Source organism: Trichechus manatus, unplaced genomic scaffold, assembly GCF_000243295.1.
Source record: "Trichechus manatus latirostris isolate Lorelei unplaced genomic scaffold, TriManLat1.0 scaffold00072, whole genome shotgun sequence".
Taxonomy (NCBI): domain Eukaryota; kingdom Metazoa; phylum Chordata; class Mammalia; order Sirenia; family Trichechidae; genus Trichechus; species Trichechus manatus.
In genome coordinates this window covers 12,530,288-12,555,509 of record NW_004444008.1, presented here as the reverse complement: position 1 = coordinate 12,555,509, position 25,222 = coordinate 12,530,288, and the positions used below count along the sequence as shown (strand labels likewise).

The following is a 25,222-nucleotide window of genomic DNA, read 5'->3' as shown; positions in this document are numbered from 1 at the left end:
GAAGCCCCATTGGGTTTAGGTGTAATAATTTAACAATATAGATTTTAGCTTTAATGATATCTTATGATATTGTAAACAAACAAAAAAGTTGACATGGAGTCAATTCCAACTCATGGCAAACCATGTGTGTCACAGTAGAAGTATGCTCCACAGGATTTTCAATGGCAGATTTTTCAGAAGTAATCACCAGGCCTTTCTTCCAAGACACATCTGGGTGGGCTCGAACCTCCAGTCTTTTAGTTAGCAGCTGAGTGTGTTAACCGTTTGCATCACCCAGGGCTTCCTGGGTGATATTGAACTTCCAAGAAAATGCTATTCTACTCAGGCAGTAGCTGTATGATTTTTTTCCTTCTATAGTTTCAGTAGACCTTTGAAATTTCTAACTCAAGTGCTGACCTGTTCTGAACATTAGGAACTTATTAGTGTTTTTTAAGCAAACACACATACACACACACACACACACAAAATAAAAACATAGTCCACACAACACTCTGATATAGCTATCTGTTTTTATGGATGACTCAAAGATCAAAATACATGACTGGGGAACTTTGAAGAGTGGTTTGGAATGTATTAATGTATTCCAATTATGTGGGCAGTGAGAATCACTAATGCAGTAAGAATCTCTAAAAGCCAACCGAAACCAATTGCTGTTGATCCAATACCGACTTATGGCGACCCCATGTGTGTCAGAGTAGAACTATACTCCATAGGGTTTTCAGAGGCTGAGTTTTGGGAAAGAGATCGCCAGGACTTTTTTCTAAAAACTGGTTGCCAATGAGTACTAAATGGATCTTAAAGAGAAGAGATGCTTTCATCAGCCCTATGGTGAAAGAAAATTATGTGGTCAAATTAACTAAAAATCATTTGGGGAAATTATCTGCATGTATATGTATCCTTATTGCCAACCCAGAAAATGGCCCTGGGACGTGGGGGCCAGTCTTGATGGTTGATATGGGAAGTTTCTTCCCCTACAGATGATCTCATAAATGCCCTTAATTTCACTGAAAATTTATGTAGTCGCTTGTTTCCTCTCATTGTTCCATTATCTTTTTTTCCAAATGTCAACAGCTTAGATTTACGAGTTTAATAAGAAGTGTTAAATTGGGCTGCATCCTCACAATTCTAATCCTACTGCTTAGTCATTCTCATCCATTATTTCATGCAGCATGTCACTTTTCTATACACTGACTAATTTGGGGGTCAGAACAAGGTTTTTATAACCTCAGATATTCTCAGAATTACTCCCTGATCTCCTACCTACACTTCAGTTTGGTTATTGCTTTTCACTGCTATCAAAGCAAAATGAACCTAGAAGAAGTGCCTCAAAGCTTAGCCGTAGACTCACCACTTATCACCAACTCTGTCATAACAGTAGACAAAGAGGTTCCCATGGCCTTCTAGACATATTTTAATATAACAGAAGTTCTTTATTGAAAACAGAATTTTTGAAATTGGGGATAATTTAATAATTGGAAACAAGAGCAATATGCATCTGTCCTAATTAATTTATAAAATACTTACGAAGCCATCCTCCTTAAATCATCCTTAGAAAATTATTTCCAACAATAAATTTAGTTCAAGCCTGATTTTTGTTTGACATAACAGAGGAAAGCACAGATGGAAGAAAATGTGCCTTGCTATGATTCTCCATTTTGTGCCTTTATATGCTTTATTTCTAAACATATACAAGCTTAAATATGCCGTGGTATGAATGGGTCAAACTGGTGAGTTGCTAATGACAACTGAATGAAAGTCCATCTCGCTGTATCTTGAAAATACAACCCCTAGGCCTGGTGTTTTGGGTCCCCTGCTGCTCGTACATCTGTGTGGAGCAGCCACCAGGAATTGTACCAGCAGACATCTTCAGCCACCCTCATTTGACAGCTCTGGCAAAGATCCAGGCATCGTGTAGTCGTTACTGACTCTTCTGCGAGTCTTATACTTACCACTTCAGAGTCTTGATAACTTTCTATTATTCTCTTCACATCGTTTTAAACACACATTACAGCCATTCTGTAATGTCCATTTGTTTCAAAAAGTACACTTTTCTTTTCTCTTTTAACAGTTATATAGGAAATAGTGGGGAACGTGTCACTGTATTTTGTCATAAGACAGAAAAGCTATTAACAGTCTCAACTGTGACTTGTCAGCGAAGAACTGTGTATTGTGGCTTGGGTTATAATCACTTGTCACATTAGAAACGCTCAGTTGTTAAAGCCCTTCAGTCAATAGTTACAGTTCTTCAAGTCGAAGTTGCTATGGTATCGGTCTAGTGGATCAAAATTAAAGGCTGAGAAGAAAGCAAATAATTCTTTAGCCTTCAGTGTTATTATAATACTCTGATGTCTTGGTGTTTTAACTGAGAGGTTAAAACCTGCTCTTCATCAGACATTCCCAGTCTCTTTCTATTTTGTAACTAAGCGAAATGCAAAAACAAAAATTACACTGTGTCAGAGGAATTTCTGCATACTAAATATGTTTCAGCTACACTTATCACCACTTGAATGTTAATATATCTGCCTCTAGAATAGCTTGACTATTTTCATGGACAAATTATCTAGCTCATAAATATAAAATGTAGCATTTAGTCAATGTCCAGCATTGATTATGTAAGAATAAAATGTATCTATGCCTGTATTCTTGAAAAAGTCTAGAACTTTCTGTCTTTAAGACAAAGGAATTCAATGTTGCATTAAGAACACTATCACAAAATTGTCCAGTCATTTAGCAAGCCAGTTTTATTAAAACAAAATATATAGGTAATCTTTCAGAGACACTTTTTTTTTTGAATTTATAAGAACTACATAGTATTTTTTCCCCTAAATGCTTTATATAACCAATAGACTTTCCAACACAACCAAAGTTGAATTCCATCTCAATAATTATAATAATGAATGACTGTACTGTTGTCCTGGAATGGATGGCCGAAAAAAATCCTTAAGCTTACCAAAAACTGTTGCCGTTGAGTCGATTCTGACTCAGAGCGACCCTATAGGACAGGGTAGAACTGCCCCATAGGGTTTCCAGGGAGCACCTGGTGGATTCAAACTGCCAACCTCTTGGTTAGCAGCTGAGCTGTTAACCACTGCACCACCAGGGCACCACCTTAAGCTTAGTTGGTCTAAATTACAAATGTGAAGACCCAGAAAAACAGCGGCCATTTTATCTACCACGTATTACCCGATGTCGTGGAGTCAAATTAGCATCCCATAATTTCATTGTAGAATGCATGTTCTTGCAACACCCGTTTAGTTTGGCCCTCAAATCTGACCTCATCCTCACCCCATCTAACCATCCACTTACATCCTATTTCAAAGTTCATTTTATTTCAGTGGCTTTTTTGGGCTCAGTACAGATATTCTCTGTAGTGGGCCACTGTCCTGACCAGTTTCAAGGGCTGTCATTCACACTGGGGCCGATCTAAATGGCTACGTTCTGCCCAACCCCAGGAGTCACCATTCACAGAGACCAGGGGTAGACAGACTGCAGCCAAATCTCACCTGCTGCCTGTTTGTGTAAATGAAGTCGTACTGGAGCACAACCACACCTGTCCCTGTAGTCTTGTCTACAACTGCTTTCTTGCCGCGATGACAGAGTCGAGTAGCTGCAACAAAGACCTGATGGCTCACAAAGCCAACAATATTTGCTATCTGGTTCTTTTTCAAAAAACTGTGCGGCTGGCTCCAGATAGCCATAACGTGAATGGCGGCGTCTAGACTCGAAGAGCGTGACCCCCGTGAAGCCACCCATGGGAACACAGAATCAGCAGGTAGCTGATCATTTCCATGGCCACCAGTTGAAGTGAATTCCAAGAATTTGAATGAATTAAATCAACACAGATTTCTGTTTTGAAGGCATAGATGGGGACTACACCAAGAGGCAAAATATTTACAGTAGTTTTATTTTCAAAGGGATCCGTGGCTGACAAATGTGAAGAATCGCTCCACAGTGAAAGTCTGTGTGACCTTGGTTACTCTCTCTAGTCCCCAGCACGGAACTTTAAGTGTACGCAGGGCTTTATGTACAGATGCTTGTAAGAGAGTGTGTGTGTACACCCCCGTGTGCCAGTGTGTGTGCCAGCATGTGCATGTCTGCGTTCACTGCCCATCTCAGGTGCCCATCACCACGCAGAGGAAGGTAGAGCAAGCCCTCATGGCAGCCCCCTGTGTGTCAGAGTAGAACTGTGCTCCATGGGGTTTTCAATGGCCAATTTTTTGGCAGTAGGTTGCCAGGCCTTTCTTCCAAAGCACCTCTGGGTGGACTCGAACTTCCAACCTTGTGGTTAGCAGCTGGGTGCCTAACCATATACTCCACTCAGGAACGCCTGCATTCTGACTAAATGCCAGTAAATGCTCTTAGGTTTGCATTTTGAAAAGTCTTTGCCCAGAGGATAATGCATTCCTGTCTGTCACCCTCATGGCGGTGTGGATGAGAGTGAGGTTGGAGACTAGTAGGAGAAACTTTTTGCTGAGAGGAAAAGAGGAAGTTTCTTGACAAAGCCGTGTCTATAAACTGGAGCCCAGCTGCCCACTCACACCCTACCCTTCCTGTCTTTTCTCCACCAGACACTCTCCAAAAGTGGTCAAGGCAGCATCTCAGGTCCTCAACAGCATGTGGCAGTACCGAGATCTGAGGAGTCTCTACAAAAAGGTAAGGTTGGCTTCACCGTCGTGGCTTGGGAGTTACATGCAGACCCTGAACCCCGAGATACACCACTGGCGCTAGTGGGATACGTCACAAATGAGGGTACTTGTCTAACAGCTTTGGTAATCAAAACACATCGGAAACTTGAGAATCAACAAAGAAGCGAAAGGAGCTGACTGTGTCCCTAATTATAAACTAAGACCCGTGGACTTTCCCGACCAGAAGGACCTACATTCTTCTATATAGAACAAAATGAGCTTGGTTTTCTGGGCTTGTTCTACCATAGATTAAAAAACAGTGAAGTGAGAGATTTTGTCAAAAAGAAGACTCAAAGGGTGTCAGTAAGTAATTTTGGAGAGGAGACACAAAAAAATACAAAGATCAATTCAGGAGGAAGAGAAGTATAGTATCTCAGGGACATTGAGTAGAAGACCCCACAGCCTGACCCTGGTTACTGGACCCTGAGACCCTCACTGCGATACTGCATGGGGTCATTATTGTTGGCTGTCCCCAACTCATGGGGACCCCATGCACAATGAGATCAGACCCTTGTGATCCATAGGGTTTTCGTTGGCTAGTTTTGGAAGCAGATTGTCAGGACTTTCTTCCTAGTCTGTCGTATTCTGGAAGCTGTGCTGAAACCTGTTCAGCATCATAGCAACACACAGCTTCCGCTGACAGAGGAGTGATGATTGTTCATAAGGAGCATTGGCCAGGAATCGAACCCCGGTCTCCCACATGGAAGGTGAGAATTCTACCACTGAACCACGACTCTCCCCACTGCACGGGGTAAAAGAGGTAATGTTCCTAATGACAACGGTAGATCAGGAAGAAGAGGCTCAGCATTTGTTCAATACACTTTCCTGAAGCAGGCAGGAATTTGTATCATACACTTCAGAGGACTTTTCATACCCAAAATGGTTTTAAAAGAAAACCTTAAGATGAAAATGTCACATCTAAAAATTTTGATTCTTTACCTTATTTTCATAAATAAAAGATGCATAACTTCCTTTTGTTGCTGTTAAAAGCAATTGCCATCAAGCCAGCTCCAACTCATGGTGACCCCATGTGTGTCCGAGTAGAACTGTACTCCAGAGGGTTTTCATTGGCTGATTTTTTGGAAGTACATCACCAGGCCTTTCTTCTGAGGTGCTTCTGGATAGACTCAAACCTCCAACCTTTTGGTTAGCCACAGAGCATGTGAAATGTTTGCACCACTGTCTTAGTTATCTAGTGCTGCTATAACAGAAATACCACAAGTGGATGGCTTTAACAAAGAGAAGTTTACTCTCTCACAGTCTAGTAGACTATAAGTCCAAATTTAGGGTGCCGGCTCCAGGGGAAGGCTTTCTCTCTCTGTCAGCTCTGGACGAAGGTCCTTGTGATGCATCAGTCTTCTCTAGGTCTGGGAGATTCTCTTCACAGGAACCTCAGGTCCAAAGGACGCTCTCTGCTCCTGGCACTGCTTTCTTGGTGGTATGAGGTCCTGCTCTCGCTCGCTTCCCTTTCTTTCTATCTCTTGTAAGATAAAAGGTGGTGCAGGCCACACCCCAGGGAAATTGCCTTTACATTGGATCAGGGACATGACCTTAGTAAGGGTGTTACAATCCTATGCTAATCCTCTTTAACATAATCCAGCCTTACCTTATTAACCACAGGCAGATATTAGCATTTACAACATACAGGAAAATCACAGTCAAAAAATGGAGGATAACCACACAACCCTGGGAATCAGGACCCAGCCAAATAGATACGTGTATTTTTGGGGGACACGATTCAATCCATGACGACCACCCAGGGACTCCCTTTTTTGGTTGCTATTATTAGTTGCTGTCATGTTGGTTCTGACTCCTGGCGACCCCATGTGTTAGGAAGGGATAATTCTTTAACAACCTCATCCAGAAGCTGTTGTCTTGTTGTGATCAGACCAGCAAGTGTGTTTTAAAAATTTAACTGATTGGTGAGTCCACCAGGTTTGAGTGAATGATTGGGGGTAGAGAACACTATAGATATGCAGGGAGGCTAGAGTAGGTGTTGATAGCAGGACCGGGATTCAGAAGGCATGTGTGGGGCCAGGGAAGTGTGGCCTTCCATAAGCAACTGCCTGCAGCAACTCCTTGCAACTAACTCAAAGGGAAGAGGGAGCCAAGGCCATTGCCGCCTTCACCCCCCGCCCACCAGCCTTGCACGCTCCTGGCTGGCTGGGCAGCGGGGATACTGGGCAACAGCAAGAGTCTCACATCGTAGTGAGTGAGACCCAGCTTCCCAGAGGGAAAATTTGTCTTTTTCCAAGCCAACGGGAATAAGTAAATATCTCATAACTGTCTCTACTAAGTTATAGTCTATTTCTAGCTTTCCCCAAGGCCTTCCTACTTCCCTTAAGCGTTCATTACTTTGCACTTTTAAGTGTATACAGCTTAGCCCATATATTTCTCTTTCAAAATGTTCCTATTCCCGAAAAAGAGGTAGGTTGAAATTGAAAGAGAGGCTGCAAAATTAAGTATATGAAGAGTATTCTAGATTAATTGGAGTCTTTCCTAAGTATTTTGCACATTAGGCTAAGTCTTTCATCTACGCTGCCTTGGGTTTCATCCTGCTTTTTTGAAATTCATGTCCCAGGATGCCTACTCAGCTCCTTCTTGGATTCCTCCAGAAGCCAAATGAAGTCTCTCCCAGGAGAGGATCCATTGGTTAAACAGGCAGCTGACTGAGCGGAACACGCTATAAATTAGAAAGGAGCTGGTGGTGCTGAATCCGTGGCTCCAGAAGCTGGATGAGATATCACTGCCTCGAGTGAACGCCACCTTCCCTCGGATCCTGCGCATTTCTCCTTTACTTCTCCTTAGTGCACCTTCTCATACTTCTGTGCATAGAAAGGAAACACCTTCTAGAGACCCTACGCACTATGTGTTGAGTAGCAGCATGAGTTGTCCAATGTAGTGTTCTTCTGCGTTGGCAGTAGAGTTCCAAAAGTGTAATTGCCTTTCTAGTTCCATGAAAAAAAAGAAGAAGAAGAATGTGTTGACAAGAATTCAGTGGAACTAGAACCCAAGAGCTGAAGATGGTCGAAAATGTGATTCATTGGAGGAGATTCAAGGAAGGGTGGTCTGGAGAAATTGATGGGGAAGGTTTTAGTGGACCCATGATTAGAAAACATAATGAGCTCTTCTTAATAATTTCCAAATTATGCAGTTGTGAAATGGAACGAAGACCTTTATGCTCAACGTCTTAAGTGCCGCTAATAGCATAGCTTAAATATCAAAAAAATCTTTCCGTTTGAAAAGTCCTTTTGGGAGAAAACCCAATTCATTCATGCTTGTGAATTGTTTTTAATCCATGGGGAAACTGATTTCTATTTTTCTCCTCACTGACAATTTGTATATCATTGAAAAAAAAAATGTCTGATCCTTCTCTTTTAATTATCCAGGCTTCGGACCTATTTATGAAATACCTGTTGTTGGCTTTGCAAAGGAAGAGCTCCCCCCCAAAAAAGCATAAGATACGGGAAGCAGCTCCTGTGGTTAAAAATGACATACGGAACAATAGTTGGCAACTTCTTGAGATTCTGAATTGTGTACTACAGATTTTAAGGGATGAATTAAACTAATAGGGTGAAATCTTGAAGGATTTATAGGGCTTGCATAAATTAGGGGAAAGCGCTAAGGGCATTATGGGTAAGAGGGAAAACTGGACGAAAGAGATGCAAATTGAAATGAGAGCAGCATGTTTATAGGACAGAGTTAAAGGTCCATCTGTCATGGGCTTATTTCCTCCTAGGGTTGAGGCACAGAGCCAGAATCTCATTTCATTAGCTTAATTACTTAATTTTACTTAGAGAGGCCCGTTTAAAAATCAGAATGTTCTTCTGCCTGTGTTAACCAATAAAAATTAGATTTGATTCATGATGCATTTTGAGCCAAAGCATATTTTCATTATCTGAACCCTCAACTTTAGTAAGGCCTGGCCTTCTCGTTTATTCCCCTAAGGGAAAATAAACAATTACAGAAGATTGTGATCTCATGCAGGCTAAATAGTGCTTCACCTTTTAAAATCCAATCTTGGTTGCCCCCAACTCATGGCAACCCTATGCGCAAAGGAATGAAAGATTGCCTAGTCCTGTACCATCCCCATGATGGGTTGTGAATCCTACTGCTGTGATCCATAGGGTTTTCATTGGCTGATTTTCGGAAGTAGATTTCCAGACCTTTCCTCCTACTCTGTCTTAGTCTGGAGGCTCCGCTGAAACCTGTTCAGCACCATAGCAACACACAAGCCTCCACTGACAAGGGCTGGTGGCTGTGCATGAGGTGCATTGGCTGGGAATCAAACCTGGATCTCCCACATGGAAGGTGAGAATTTTACCACTGAACCACCACTGCCCTCCTGACCTCAAATAGAATTTTTAAACGTCATTATCATCTGTATCATTGCAGAGCATGTTTTCTCAAGGAAAAGAAGACAACCCTTTGGAGTAGACTGGATTTGAGGGAAAACAGAAGCATGAGATCAAAAAGACTTAACTCTTAGAGCCTGGGTAGTTTACAAAAATGGAGTCAAGACCATGGTAGCTGTGGTCCATTCGTCCTTTGAACTAATCTTTTCCTTGTATCCTGTTCTCTTCATTCTCCTTTGCTCCTGAAGGGGTGAGACCAGTGGAGTATCTTAGATGGCTGCTCACAGGCTTTTAAGACCCCAGACGCTACTCACCAAGGTAGAATGTAGAACATTGTCTTTATAAACTGTGTTATGCCAGTTGAGCAAGGTCGAGAAGGGAGAGTGTTGACGTGTCGTGGGGTTGTTAACCAATGTCGTAAAACAATATGTGTACTGACTATTTAAGGAGAAACTGTTCTGTAAACCTTCATCTAAAGTACCATAATTTTTTTTTTTTCTAATGGGGTCAAGGATATAATTGGGTGCTTATGTTCAACTGGAGCCCTGGTTGTGCAACCCTTTGTGATGCAATGGTTAAGCGCTCAGCTGCGAACCGTAAGGTTGACCGTTCAAACCCACCCAGCAGCTCCACAGGTGAAAAAGACCAGGCAATCTGCTCCTGTAAAGATTACAGCCTAGAAAACCCTATGGGGCAGTTCTACTCTGTTATATAGGGTCGCTATGAGACGGAATCACCTCGATGGCACCTAACAACAACATGTTTGTCTATGGTGGGGGACTGTTGGTGACAGCTGGTTCTGGAAGAAAGAGATAAATTTGAGGCAGGGGGCATAAGATTATAAGATTATAGAAATGGTTGAATACGGACATGCAGTACTTCAATAATCTCCACAACATCTTCAAGATACAGTCATATTGGTTGGCATACAGGCTAAGCCACTCTAACAAAGAGACTTAAATATAGGGAAGCTAAACTAAGGAGATGATTTCTTTCTTTCTCTTATGGAACTGTACCTGGGTGGGGAGGTGGCCCAGGGAAGCAGGTAGCCCTGAGCCCTGTCTGATCGCTGTGCCCCCCCGCTGGGTTACTGCCTCGGTTATCTAGAGCTGCTATAACAGAGATCCCACAAGTGGCTTTAACAGACAAATTTACTTTCCCACAGTTTTGGAGGGTAGAAGTCCAAATTCAGGTCACTGGTTCTAGAGGAAGGCGCTCGCCCTCTTTCTCTGTCAGCTCTCAGGGGGAGGTCCTTTTCTCTTTTCAGCTTCTGTTTCTTGGTTCCTTGGTGATCTTCTTGTGATATGGCATCTATCTTCCCCCCATCTCTGCTCATGTGCTTGCTTGCTTGCTCCATCTGCTCTTTTTATATCACAAAAGAGATTGACTTAGAACACACCCTACATTAATGCTGCCTCGTTAACGTAACAAAACCCGTTCCCAAATGGAATTATAACCACAGGTATACCCATTACCCATGGAGTCAATTCTGACTCATAGCGACCCTACAGGATAGAGTAGAACTGTCCCGTAGGGTTTCCAAGGAGCAGCTGGTGGACTCGAACTGCCAACCTTTTGATTAACAGCCAGGCTCTTAACCACTATGCCACTAGGGCTCCATATAGGGGTTAGGATGTACAGTACCTATTTTGGGGGGACATAATTCAATGCATAACAGGTGCTGTCCTTGCTTGCCAGGGCGAAGCTGGCTAGCTCTTCCTCTTCCTCATCCCAGCCCATAGGAAGAGACAGGGGGGAAGTGAGGGCAAGCGATGTCATTTTAAGCAAGAGATGCAGGAGTTGGACACATCACTTCCGCTCACATCCCAGGGGCAAGACCTCCGGCCCGTGGCCACGCCCAGCTGCAAAGGGGGATGGGAAAAGTGGGCGGCCACGAGCTCTGCTAAAACTGAGGAGCCTGGGCGGTGCATGCAGTTGGCCATCAGCAGCTAACTTAAAGGTTGGCAGTTCCAACCTACCCAGCAGCTCCACGGAAGAAAGGCCTGGCGATCTGCTTGCATAAAAATTACAGCCAAGAAAACTCTATGGAGCAGTTCTACTCCTTAACACATGGGGTCACCATGAGTCGGGGCCAGCTTGACAGCAGCTAACAACAACAACAAGAAAACTTTGTGGCAGGAGGGAGGCGGTTATTTTACTAAAAGAAGAAAGGCAGTTTCAGCTCCAGTAATCATTTCTTTGGGTTCAAATATCTTTAATGTCCATTGCAATCACCACCTAATGAGACATATGATTTCATTTTAGGGCAACCGTGATTGTTCACAACTTCCTACTTGTATTAAGCAAAAAATCTCTTTATCTGCAGCTTCTACCCCCTAACACTATACTGAAAAACAAGTCTCATTTCTCTTCTCTATGACCAAAAAACAAAGAAACAAACAAAAATAGTTGCTGTTGAGTCGATCGAGACTCATGGTGACCGGATGTGTGTCAGAGTAGAACTGTGCTCCTCAGGGTTTTCAATGGCTGATTTTTTGGAAGGAGATCACCAGGCCTTTCTTCCGAGGTGCCTTTGAGCGGGTTCGAATCTCCAACCTTTGGGTTAGTAGCCGAGCATATTAATCATTTGCACCACCCAGGGACTCCTCTGTATGATAGCCTGTCCCACTTTTGAAACTAGCCATCATGTCTCCACAAGCCCATCCTTGTCCAGGCCAGACATGCTCAGTTCTGATATATCAGCATTTCCACAACCTTCACCTTTGCTATCACTTTTGTCCGTATGCATGTAAGGTTGTCAGCATCCCTTTTATAAACCAGAATCCAAAATCAGTACAGTCCTCCAAGTTTACTTGAAGGAGAGGAGAATAGATTGAGACTATGCTTTCCTGGTGCAGAGCACTCAACTCCCCTTAATAAAGCTGAACATCACCTGAGTGTCCACGAGGCACATCAGATTGTTTGGGGAAGTACAAACTATGTAGGGCTTAGAATCCAGAGGCCAGAGGCTCAAGGAACACAGCCTTGTCACTTACTAACAGCGTATTTATAGATTGAACTGTGCCCCCGAAAAAGATACACTGAAGTCCTAACCTCTGTAGCTGTGAATGTGACCTTGTTTGGAAATCGGGTTTTTCTTTGACGATGCTATCAGTTAACGAGATTATACTGGAGCAGGGTGGGTCCTATCCAACCTGAGTGGTGCCTTATAAAAGGGGAGAACAGACACCAGACAGAGTCATACAGAAGGAGACGTTCACATGAAGATGCATCCTGAAGCCGAGGACAGCAAGAAATGCCCAGGACAACGAGGAGCTGGAGGAGACAAGAAAGGATCTTCCCCTAGAACAGACGGACAGAGCATGGCCCTGCGGACACCCTGAATTTGCACTTCTGGCCTCAAGAACTGTGAGGCAATAAATATCTGTTCTTTAAAGCCGCCCATTTTGTGGTGGGTTGTTATAGCCACCCTAGGGAACCATGTCAATAACTGCAGGCAGGTCACCGGAGACCTCCCTGACCATCGGAGTACGAATTCACTCCAGGCAGACCTGTGGCCCACTCTTGCTGAGCAATGGGACGTGAGAACGGACCGAGTCACCAGGTTCACAGTTGATGCTCAAGAATGCTAGGGTCGTTCTGCACCAGGTGTCTGCACCTGGTGGCCGCCATTTCCAGAAAAGTAAACAACCTGTCACAATGGTACATGGCAGTCCTTGTCCCTGGCAGAATGTTCTCTCTAGGAAGCTGGTGTTTGGGAAGCCGGGTCTCTGTGATGCTTTCCTTCTGTATTACGTATCCGCGTCTGAGACTGTCCCCCACCCTTTGCCTTAAAGAACCTTCATATCCTTCCGTCAACACTGTGGGGATCTCCATCCATCCCATCCCTGTTGCTTGGTTTTCTTATCCATGAAGACAAAGCCATAACACCTGCCTCACTGGCTTACTGATAGTCTCAAGGGTGATAGCCATCATCAGAGTGCTTTCGAAGCTGGAACGTAATAGGCCAGTGGAGATTACTGCAGTTAATTCTAAAGCTTTTTCAGACCATTTGGCTGACAAACGCTGTCAGCCATCCTGTCCTCAGGCAGCTGAAAGTGTGGATCCAAGGACTTCACTTTTATTACCATAATTACTAGTATTCGTTCCCACATACATTTTTTATGGCTCTATCTCCCGCTGGTTTCTTTACCCTGTCTCTTCCCAGTCCCTAGGTGCTATCCAGCATCCCTTTCCCACAGTCTTCATCCAAAGCAGCTGTACCTGCCAATGATATTTGCATAGTAAACAGGTCCCAAAGGGAAGAATTTTGGGCAATGGAGTTTATTGTTCTCATTCGTTGCTGTTGAGCTGGCTTCAACTCATGGCGACCATAATGATGTAGAACAGAAGGAAAAGTTGCCCAGCCCTTCGCCATCTCCATGACCTTTGATATGCTTGAGCCCACTGTTGACGCTAGTGTCAGTCCATCTTATTGAGGGTTTCCCTCGTTTTCGATCCTCTACTTTTCTAAACATGATGTTCTTTTCTAGCATTGATGTTTCCTGCTGATGTCCCCAAAGTAACGAAGTCTCACCATCCTTGCTTCAAAGGAGCATTCCTGTTGTATTTCTTCCGTGAATGATTTGTTTATTCTTCTTTAGGTAATCCGCGTTACAAACATAGGGTTTTTTAAGAAGGCCATTAATGACAATGGAAGCTACCACGTTCTTGGTGTAACAATGGCGTGGGGGCAGTGTCGGACCTCCTCTGCGTTCTCTGCTGGGTTCATTGCAGTGGCCACATAGAACTCACAGACCATACTTAACAATTATGGGGTTTATTAGGGAAGTAACAGTTACAATTCAGGCTCAGGAACACTCAGGATACAGTTCTTCCATCAGGACAGCCTCTCCCCAGCTGTGCTCGTAGGCCCGCCTCTCCCCGGCCCTCAGTCTCTGCCAGAGGCACTCAGCTCTCTCTCTCTGCGGGCCGGGAAGCCCACCACACCTTTTCCTGCTGTCAGGTCTCTGCTGCCCCCGCTTCTCGCCATCTTCAAGGTTATAGCTCCCTGTCTCTCTGTTTCGGTCTCCTGCTTCCAGGAGCTTCTCAGCAAAGGGATCCCGTGTCCTAAGAATGCACTTTCCGCTCCTGGCTCTTCTTTCTTGGTGGTAGTAGGATCCCCCTCTCTGCTCTGGAATTGGCTCTCTTTTAAGGCAAAATAACTAAATCCCCTTGGTAGACCACAATTACCCTATCAACAGTCCCGCCCTATCACCTGGATGTTAGTTACAAGAGCATGGCTAGAAAGGCCACACACAAAAGTCATTAATCACGCTGCACTTGGTTTTAAAACGGGTTTGAATGCCTATATTTCATTCTAGTGTTTAATTTGTGTATGTGAAAGGTTGGGTATGCTGAAAGTGTATGTTACATTGAGCGTCATGGAGAAGTATAGGATTAGAATAAGAAGACTTGAGGTAGAGCCCTGGCTCCCTAAATAGCATGCCATGCTTATCCAATAAGAGTCTCTATCACGATCCCATATGTTTTGTTTTGAAGACATTATTGTAAAATAACATCATCCACAAAAGCAGCTCCCTCCTGACTTCTGTGACGTCACCCTTTCCTGCATCACCTTCTAGCTCTCTGATTGCTCCTTCTCCATCCTTCCACAGGCTCGTCTTCTTGTTCATTCCTTAAAAGCTGATGTCCCCCAGGGTTCTGTTTGGATCTTTTCTCACTCCACACACAACCTCTTCCTGGGTGACCTTCCCTCCTCCCCCAGGTTCAGTTACCAACCCCATGTGGTTGATTCCCAAATCTGTTTCTCAAGGCCTCATCTCTCTCCATACATCTAGCCACTTGCCAGATAACCTGTTCAAAAATGTCCCCCAGCACCTCAAAGGAAATCAGGTGCCAACGGGCCTACCAGCCACCCTGGATGCAAATCCTCCTCCTGTATGCCCGCTCAGAGATGAGTGCCTCAGTCTACCCACTCCCCGTACCAATCCCCAGGGACCATCCCTGGCTGTTTCCTATCATTCACACACTCACATCCAAGCCACCAGACTTCTGTCTCCATCCACTTCTCTATTTTCACAGCCATGAACAGCTGTCTTCTAGCTTCCGGATTATTGGCTCAGCCCCCTCACTGGTCTCCTTGCCTTCAAGCTTGCTCTCCTCCAGTTCGTTCTCCAAAGGGCAGCCAGAGTGAACTTTCTAGAAAGCAAATCTGATTAAATTGCTCCTCGATGCCAAACCCTTCAGTGGCTCCCCGTTGTTCTCAGGATAGAGGGCAAACATCTCAGCACAGCTCGTAAGACCTTTCAAGAGCAGCCATAACCCGTCTCTCTGGCCTCATCCCCTGCTCTCTGGCGGCGCTGTAGCCAGCAGCAGACTGGACTCCTATGTTCCAACTTCACGTTCTCTTCCTCTCTCCACCTTCTGCAGCCTTTCCAATAATCTGTGCCTCCATGACTACCCACCTCTGCCCCACTTGCCCACCTAAAAAACCAGTTGCCATCCAGTTGATTGTAACTCATGGTGACCCTGTGTGCGTCAGAGTAGAACTGTGCTCCATAGGGTTTTCAGTGGCTGATTTTTCAGAAGTAGATTGCTGGACCTTTCTTTTGATGCGCCTTTGGGTTGACTGGAAACCCTGGTAGAGTAGTGGTTAAGAGCTACGGCTGCTAACCAAAAGGCTGGGAGTTCGAATCCACCAGATGCTGCTTGGAAACTCTATGGGGCAGTTCTACTGTGTCCTGTAGGGTCTGCTATGAGTCGGAATCGACTCAATGGCAGTAGGGTTGGGGTTGACTACAGTCTCTAAATTTTAGTTAGTAGCTGATCGTGTTAACCATTTGCACCACCCAGGGACTCCTGCTCATCTAAACCTTCATTTTTCCTGACACATTTTAGATCTCGCTTCCCCTGAAAAACATTTTTCTAACCTCGCTCCAAGTCTGAGTTACAGCTCACTTCTTATTAATCTGAAATACTTGTGAGGCAGGTTAGTTTGAATGAATGAGGACGTTTAAATGCAAACTGGTTAATTTCGTTAGTTAAAAAAAAAAATTTTAAGTATTAAGAATAGCTTGATCCGCAGCTAAAAATGTTGCAATGTCATGGTGCTATATAATATGTAATAGCTAGATAGATTTTATTTATCCTGTTATTAGAACACTTTCTCATTTCTTGGTTTAAATATTTATCATGAGAAGATTTACAATATGAACTTCCTTTGCAATTAATGTCTTTATAAAAAAAAAAAAGCAATGAGAAACTTGCCCCTAACTCTGGTACAATTAATGTTAATTCCTAGTAACAAAATTCTGAATTAAAGGGTACCATAAATGATTATCATACAAAATTAAGAAATGCTGCCTGAAAGAGACTGCATTGCTATGTGCTAGAAAATAGGAATGAAGAAGGACCTTTAATGAAATCAGCCATATATATGTATGTATGTATCTTTGGCGGAGTCACTGGGAAGTGCAAACAGTAAACACACTCAGCCGGTAACTGAAAAGTTGGAGGTTCGAGTCCACCCAGAGGTGCCTCGGAAGAAAGGTCTGGCGATCTACTTCCAAAAACTCAGCTATTGAAAACCCTGTGGGGCACAGTTCTGCTGTGACATACATGGGGTTGCCATGAGTTGGAATCGACTAGATAGCAACTGTTTTTTATATCTTCAGGAAAAATAGATAGGTTTAATCTTTTTTCTTTTTTTTTATTAATTGTAGTTCTTAGTTTACTTGAACAACTTTGATTACTGTTTCCCAAAATTGTAAATTCCCCTTTTGGATACTAGTGTCTGTAAAGGCTTTAGACATAACCTCAGCTTAATGACATGGAAAATTGAAGTTCATCTCATTACCAGCCAATGCAAATCACTGTTTTGCTGGTCTTCATAAGGCCTTAGGTTCATGACCAATTTTGTGGGTCTTCCTGAATACAAACTCAATAACAGGCTTTGATTTTGAAATTTACGTGATCCATTTTGCTTTCAAAGTTTTATTTGAATAGCTGTTGTTGTTAGGTGCCATCAGGTCCATCCCAACTCATAGCAACCCTGTGTACGACAGAACAAAATGCTTCCTGGTCCTGCGCCGTCTTCACAATCACTGCTGTGTTTGAGCCCATTGTTGCAGCCACTGTGTCAATCCACCCTGTTGAGGGTCTTGCTCTTTTTTGCTGACTGTCTACTTTACCAAGCATGATATCCTTCTCCAGGGATTGGTCCCTCCTGATAATATGTCCCAAGGACATGAGATGAATTCTCACTATCCTCCCTACTAAGGAGCATTCTGGCCGTACTTCTTCCAAGACAGATTTGTTCATTCTTCTGGCAGTCCATGGTCTATTCAATATTCTTCGCCAACACCACAATTCAAATGCATCAATTCTTCTTCTGTCTTCCTATTCATTGTCCAGCTTTCGCATGTGTGTTTAAATAATAGTCACTTAAAATATGAGCTTGTTTATCACTGGGACTCAGGTGGGATTAGGATTTAGTACATAGTTTTTGGGCTTTGATTCAAAATGCTCCTTTAATTATAGTTAATTGCACTAAGTTAACTTTTTAAGTGTTAAAAAATGCAAACAAGATCTTCATATTCACTCTCACCTTGGGGCAAAAATCATCCGTTGTTTAAGAATCACACCAGCATGCCTGAAGGCTTCATTGGCCCAGGATTAATTTCTACCTGGTTGGGGTCAAGTTGCCGCTATTTCAGGCTGCCATCCAGGAGGTTCTCTGTCCCCTGCCATGACATATGTCTGTGTATGCCTTTCCTGGACCTATGGATTCCCTAAGTGAATGCACCAGCTCAGCACAGCAGCCTTTCCTTGTCCCGCAGCTTACCTTTGCTTCTCCGGGCCCACACGCTGGTCCCCAGATCTCTGCGGGACCCAGCTGTTGGGCTTCTCTGCCCACCAAACCCACTTGGGAATTCCAGGCCAGCCCAGAGGGCTCTGAGAAAAGCCTTCACCCCGTGTTGGTGTCACCCCAGTCCATCCTGTGTGTTCCATGGGGAACTTTCTCAGCATGATTGATCTTTGGGAAATTGTGGAGCTTCAGGAACAATGAACCTTGCTCTGTCTTGGAAGAGGTCCCTGGGTGGCGCAAACAGTTTGCATTTGGCTGCTAATGAAAAGGTTAGCAGTTCAAACCCACCCAAGGGCCCCACAGAAGGAAAGCCTGGCGATCTAGCTCCTTGAAGATGGCAGCCAAGAAAACCGATGGGGCATTCTACTGGGTAACTCATGGGGTGGCCGCGAGTTGGAATCGACTCAACAGGCAATTCCTTTGTTTTATTGGTTGTCTGAAGCACCAGAATGGTCCTGAGATCAAGAGCAGAAGAAGTAACAGGAAGTGTCAGGGCACCAGGATGAAAGTGCATCTGAGTGTTGGGTGCCAGCAGAGGCTCTCAGAGTGGAAGGGCTGCTGCTACTGTATTCCGTTCACTTGTCTCCCCAGGTGCTGGTTTCCTAGAAAGAAGGCTGGGCCCTTGAGGCAGACCTTGCAGGGTTACCATGGAAATGGACAGGGCAGTCCCTGTTGTCAAGTGGGAGGAGATGATTTTTCTAGCGCTTGGCTGATGGTTCCAAAGCTCATTTTGTTCTGAGAAATTCTAAATGCTTCTGTGAGACCAGCCCTCTCTAAGAGTGAATTAAAATCTTCAGTTCATAAATGCAGGGATCAAATCAAAGACAGGTCAAAGGTTAGAATCAAATTCTCATTGACACTCGGCGGTGTTAGGAACGAGACTAATCCTCCCCCCACTGGCGATCATGGTCCGGTGTTTTTGTTGCTGTGTTCCAAGAGTGTCCTCCACCCTCCCACCACCCACATGCAGCTTTGGTATCTTGAGCAAGGAGCTGATGCCTCAAACAATACCAAGCAGCCTGTGCTTGCAACTGAATAAGGTCATGTTTCTCTGGATAGAGATATTGTATTTGCTATTGCCATTTTAATGAGAGAAACAAAACATGAGACTAATCTTTAAATGTCCTTCATTGTATTGTTTGGGAAGAAGGACTGTCAGGTTGCAGGTACCATGCAGCAGATGAATGATAAGCTTTGGTAGGAGTGGAATCATGCCCTTCACTGCTTGTCTCACACAGGGCTCTTTTCTTACTGTTGTTGTATTCATTTCATTGGATCTTGCTACCATAGCATTCTCAAAACAAGAAATCAATAAGTAATTACAGATAGGCAAGGTTAATGCCTGCAGATTCCCTCAAATGCCCAAACCATAATGGACGGAAGAGTGGACACAGCCCTTGTATAGTCTCATGCTACCTGCAGGAGACTGGCCATTCTGCACAGACCAGCCAGTAGCCCTGGTTCCAAAACAAGCCATCATGCCAGCTTGGAGCTATGGGCTCCACTGAAGTCATGGGCTCAGCCTTAACATCCCTCATCACCCTCATTGGCTGGACATTTTAAAAAACAATACTGAACTCCAAAGAGAACCGGAAAGATACTTTGCAACATTTTTAAGAAAAAAAAAACCCACAACATGATCAAAATTCAAAATTTTGATCTTTAAGCTTTGCAGTAAGAGACGTGAGCACCACTTTAATACTTCCTTTGGTATGTTGCCATTTTGAAAATTAATAGATGTTACTCTCTGCGCATCTAAGATAGGGTTGGAAAAGTGGTAAATCCTCTATAGACATAAATTAAACTACTGACTTTAGAGCTGTCGTGTCATCGAGGAAATTGCTTACCAGGAATGTATTAATCTTTCTACTGTGCTGGAAAATTCATCACCAAGAAATGATTGGAAGAACATAGGGATTTGGGGCCCAATTCTAAACAACCCCCAGTCCAGTGTCCTCCAGGTTTACAATTGTAGTTCCTCAAGTTCTTGCTTTTCTAAATCACTTGATGTGAAGTTAGAGTAGAAAACTAAAAGGCTAAGGTTAAACTCAGCTACAATCCCGTCTCGTCCATAAATCTGGCCATTTGCTCGTTGATATTGGTATAGAAAAATGAGGTCTTTCTTCATGTCTTCTGACCTCCCTGAGACAGTTCTCACACACTCATCATATGATACCTGTCCAAAATCAAAGGCACAAATGGGAACAGAAGCAAAAATCAATGGTGCAAAAGTGGAAATCGATGTCCGTGGCAGTTGCTAAACAAGAAGTGATTAAGTTGTAGTTATTGCTAGGAGCGACCCCAAAGTCAGAGGAAATCCCATGTAACAATGCCCAACTAAACATTTCCTCTCTGCCTGTACTCAACAAGGCTTTACCCACCGCGTTCTAAATCCAGAGACCAAAGGTAGAAACAAACGATTGGATCACAAACTAGAAAACTCAGTAAGTGTATTGTAAGGCTACAACCGTTCTTGTTACTTTGGGCAATTATGTAACTCCAATTCACCCCCTCTTTCTTTGGTGGATCCCAGCAAATGGAGTTATGTCTATGAGAGCCGTAATTTACTTTGGTGGAGAAAGCATGGTGATGGATCCTCGGAGTGAGGTTAATAGGGCAAGGGGGCATTTATTATTCTCTGCCTTAGGACCTCAGCCAAAAGGGAGACATAAGATAAATTCCCATTTAGCATCCTGTCATAGTACCTTCTCACAGACAGGTTTTCCACAAGGCTAATAAATCGTGTCTGGCAAACCCAAAATAAATGTGGCTTTAATAAAGTGGAAGTGTATTACCCTCGGTATTAATTTCTTATTGCTGCTGGAAGAAATTATCACAAATTCAGTGGCTTAAAACAACATAAATTATCTTACAGTTCTAGAGGTCAGAAGTCTGAAATGGATCTCACTGGACTAAAATCGAAGAAGCCCTGGTGGTGCAGTGTTTAAGTGCTCATCTGCTGACCAAAGGTTGGCGGTTCGAACCCACCAGGTGCTCCACAGGAGAAAGACGCAGCAGTCAGCTTCCGTAAAGTTTATAGCCTTGGAAATCCTACGAGACAGTTCTACTCTGCCCTATAGGGTTGCTATGAGTCGGAGTCAACTCAGTGGCAGTGGATTTGGGGCTAAAATCAAGATGTTGGCAGGGATGTGCCCTCCACAGACTCTAGGGGAGAATCTGTTTCCTTGCCTTTTCTGCTTGTAAACACCACCTGCATTCCTTGGCTGGTGGCCCCTTCTTCCGTCTTCAGAGCCACCACGTAGCATCTTCAGATCTCTGTCTCTGCTTCTGTCATATCACCTTCTCTAAGTGTGGCCCTCGTGCCTCCCTTTTCTAAGGACCGTTGTGACCACATCAAGCCCACCTGTATGATCCAGGATCATCGCTCCATCTCAAGATCCTTAGCTTAATCACATCTGCAAAGTCCCTTTGCCATGCCAGGTGACATGTTCACAGGTCCCGAGGGTTAGGACGTGGAGGTCTTTGGGTGCCATTACTAAGCCCACCTAACCTCGCTCTTAAGAGTCTGGTATAAGCAGTCGAAGTCTGATATAATGTTTCCCTGAGTCAGGCATTGTGGCTCCATCCAATTCAGTGCTCACCATCCCTGGAGTGTTGCCCCCATTTGCATTATCCACATTGGCTCCCAATCCATCCACGTGGCAGCCAGCTGGAAGGGGAAAGGGCCGGAAGGGCGTGTCTCTTTCTTTTAGGGACACACCTTTGTAAATGCTTCTGGATCTTAGCCATGTGGCCGAATTTCTCTGCAAGGAAGGCTGAGAAATGGATCCAGATGACAAGCAGAGGTTCCATGACGAGGCTGAAAAAGGGAATGGCGGCCATCAAGGGGTGTATGCCCCCAGCAGTCACGCTGCAGAAACACTAACACCAATACTCCTTTCAAATATCCAGGCCCACTTTTTATAGAAACCACATTCTTGAGAAAGCTTTTATTGCTTTCATTTAATTGAAAATGCTTCTACAGTAATTACCAATTTGCCTCCATGTTGAAACCCATTCCAAATCCGTGACTCCTTCGTCCTGTACAGGGAGGCCAGTTGACTGGGAAAAGAGGAAAAACTATGTTTTCAGACTCTGTGCTTTCTAAGGCTTGAACAATATAAAGAACCTTAAGAACCAAGAGAAGAGGTGAGGAGGTGACAGAATGTGGACACAGCTCAGATGTTTCTTGTTATTGCTTCTTGCCCTGTCATAGCATCCTGCCTGTGGCAGGCTGCCATAGTTCTCATCTGCTGAAACTTGACCTCACTCCCAGGACCCATGTACTGCACCAAGGGGGCCCTTCATGCCACACTTGCCGGAAGTGCTCCATTAAACCAGACGACAGAATTCCCACTGGTCAAATATATAGCATCAAAAAAATAAAATACACATCAAGTTATGTGTATATATATATATATAAAGTTGTCACCTAGTAGTCGATTCTGACTCATAGCAACCTCATGTGTATCAGAGTAGAACTGTACTCTCCAGGCTTTTCAATGGCTGATCTTTCAGAATCAAGCACCAGGCCTTTCTTCCAAGGTACCTCTGGGTAAACTTGAACCTCCAACCTTTTGGTTATCAGCTGAGTGTGTTAACAGTTTGTATCACCCAGGGACTCCAGTCTGTAAACCCCCGCTTTCTTACTCTAGTTATTTAATAGCCCATGATTCATCCGTAAATCCTATTAGCAAATTCCATTCCTAATTACTTACATTCATCCTTTCAACACATATCTGTTGAGCACCTACTGTATTCTAGCCTCTATTCTAGGTACAAGGGTTGTAGAAGTGAATATATATACATATTGGGTTAAACTACTTGCTGTCGAGTTGATTCCAACTCATGATGACCCCATGTGTTTCAGAGTAGAACTGCCCTCCATACTGATTTTAATGGTGTAATTTTTCAGAAGTAGATCACCAGGCCTTTCTTCTGAGGTGCCTGTGGGTGGATTCAAATGGCCGATCTTTCGCTTAGTAGCCAAGCGCTTAATTGCTTCATCCAGGGATTCCACATTCTGGGTTATCCTTCATCAATTACACAATGACATTTTAATAGTTATTTCTTGCTTGTTTTATACGTCTATTTACTGGGTTCTCTAAAATATAGACTTCTTTTTTCCATTTACTGGTCGTGTTTTTGGTTAAGTCTTTGTCTCTGAACGAGAACCTTGCTATGTCAACTTCCCCCTCTTTCCTGTTTCTCCAGCCTCTCCCACTAGCCACTCTTCCTCTATAAATATACACTCACATTGTGCTTCTTTCTTAGAAAGACACATCTTCCTACCATCCTTCTCCAGCCTCTGCCTATATATCTCTGCTCTTGCACGTCCCACCCTTTACCATGAAGTTTCTAGAAAGTTTGGAATTTACTCTTGGAGCTTGCTTTCTCGTTTCCATTTTATGCTTCAACCCCCTACGGTCAGTCATGGCATCTGCCCTCACACCGCCATTGAAATTGCTTCTAATGGCAGCATTGGGCTAGTCCCACCGTCCGTGTTACCTAGGGAGGTCTTGCATCTGTAATGATCCAACCCCATAGAAATGTACTTCTTGCTCAGGTAACCATCCTGGAAGGTGTTCAGGTGGGCAGTCAGCTCTTCTCCATGTGGACATTCAGGAACCCAGACTCCTCCCTCCACCTTGTGGCTCCACCATGCTTGAAGGCCTGCCACCATACCTGGAAACAGTACACACCCATCACCTCACTCTCCATTGCCCAGATCTCTAATCACGTGACCTAAGAGAACTGCAAAGGAGGCTGGGATGTGTGGTTGAGCTGTGTGTCTTGGAAGAAAAGGACATGGATTTGAGAGACCAGTTACCACTCCCTGCCACGTCCTCCTTCATTCAACCATCTTCTCCCAGGTATCTCTGTCACTACTCTCTCCTGATTTTTCTCTTACCTTGAAAACTGCTCCTTCTTTGTCTTTTTTGCAGACTCCTGGTCTTCTCTGAAGCATCTTTGCTTTTCAGTTTGTACCTCCTAGTGTGGATGATTTTATCTACAGCCAAGGTTTTAAGTAGGTGTGAATGCCATTGGTGTCCATAGATATATGAAGAACCACATATATCTGATCTTTCCTCCTTCCCTCTAAGCCCATAGATCTAACTATATAACATATCCACTTAGATAGCTCATAAATTCCTACAGGCCTCGTGTACAACACTTAACTTGCAGTATTTTCTCCAAATCTGCTCTTCCACCATTGTCCCTCATCTCAATAAATAGCATGCCATCTACCTTGTTTTTTTCTAGAAATCTAGGAATTATCCAGTGAATCCTTCCCTATTCCTTATTCCCACCATATTTGTCACCAAGTCCTGTTGGTTCTATTTCCTAAATTTCTCTCAAATCCGACTACTTCTTCCATCTTTACTTCTGCCACCCTGAAAAAGGCCGCTATCGTCTATCCCTGAACATGGGGCAAATGCTCCCCCTAATTAGTTTTGTAGGCCCAGCTCTACCATCTCCAACCTATTTTCCATTAAGTGTTCAGAATATTCTTATAAATTGAAATCTGACTGTCTTAGTTATCTAGTGCTGCTGTAACAGAAATATCAAAAGTGCATAGCTGTAGCAAACGGAAGTTTATTCTCTCACAGTCTAGTAGGCTAGAAATCCGAATTCAGGGTGCCTGCTCCAAGGGAAGGCTTTCTTTCTCTGTCAGCTCTGGAGGAAGGTCCTTGCCGTCAATCTTCCCCTGGTCTAGGAGCTTCTCTGCACAGGAACCTCAGGTCCAAAGGATGCGCTCTGCTCCCAGCACTGCTTTCTTAGTGGTATGAGATCTGCAGGTCTCTCTGCTCACTTCTCTCTTTTATATCTCAGAAGAGATTGACTTAAAACACAACCTAATCTTGTAGATTGAGTCCTGCCTCATTAACATCATAGAGGTAGGATTTATAACACACAGGAAAATCACATCAGATGACAAAAATGGTGGACAATTGTACAATACTGGGAATCATGGCCTACCCGAGTAGACACGCATTTTTGGGAGGACACAATTCAATCCATAACACTAACCTTGTTAGTCTCCTGATTAAAGCTCTTCAGCAGCTTCTAGTTTCTCTCCGGATAAAGTCCTTAGCACCTCTCTATTCTCATCAGCCCTTCCCCTGAAGGTTGGACATTGTTTAGTTTCACCCCCCAATTTACCTTTGCAGCACTAATTGGAACACAAAGGACATTGTTAAAGATCAGCCAAGTCAGATCTTTGTGTTAGAGCCTCAAAAATGAAGTCAGGGAAATAAGAGAATGGATTTGGTCTTGTTTCAATTTCCCGAGCAGTTTTTCTACAGTGGATTGGTACCAGTGAGCTCCTGGCAATTAACAGTGGTATACTT

At 43.8% G+C, this 25,222-nt stretch overlaps 1 protein-coding gene across 2 annotated transcripts in view; it reads left to right on the top strand.

Moving 5' to 3' along the window:
* Positions 1-25,222, top strand: part of CTNND2 (catenin delta 2) — a 993,502-nt gene that overhangs the window by 931,630 nt on the left and 36,650 nt on the right. For both annotated transcript variants that reach the window (XM_004380288.2, XM_004380287.3), the window contains one exon: positions 4,569-4,653. In XM_004380288.2, coding sequence (XP_004380345.1) covers positions 4,569-4,653 — 85 coding nt within the window. The remainder of the gene's footprint in view (positions 1-4,568; positions 4,654-25,222) is intronic.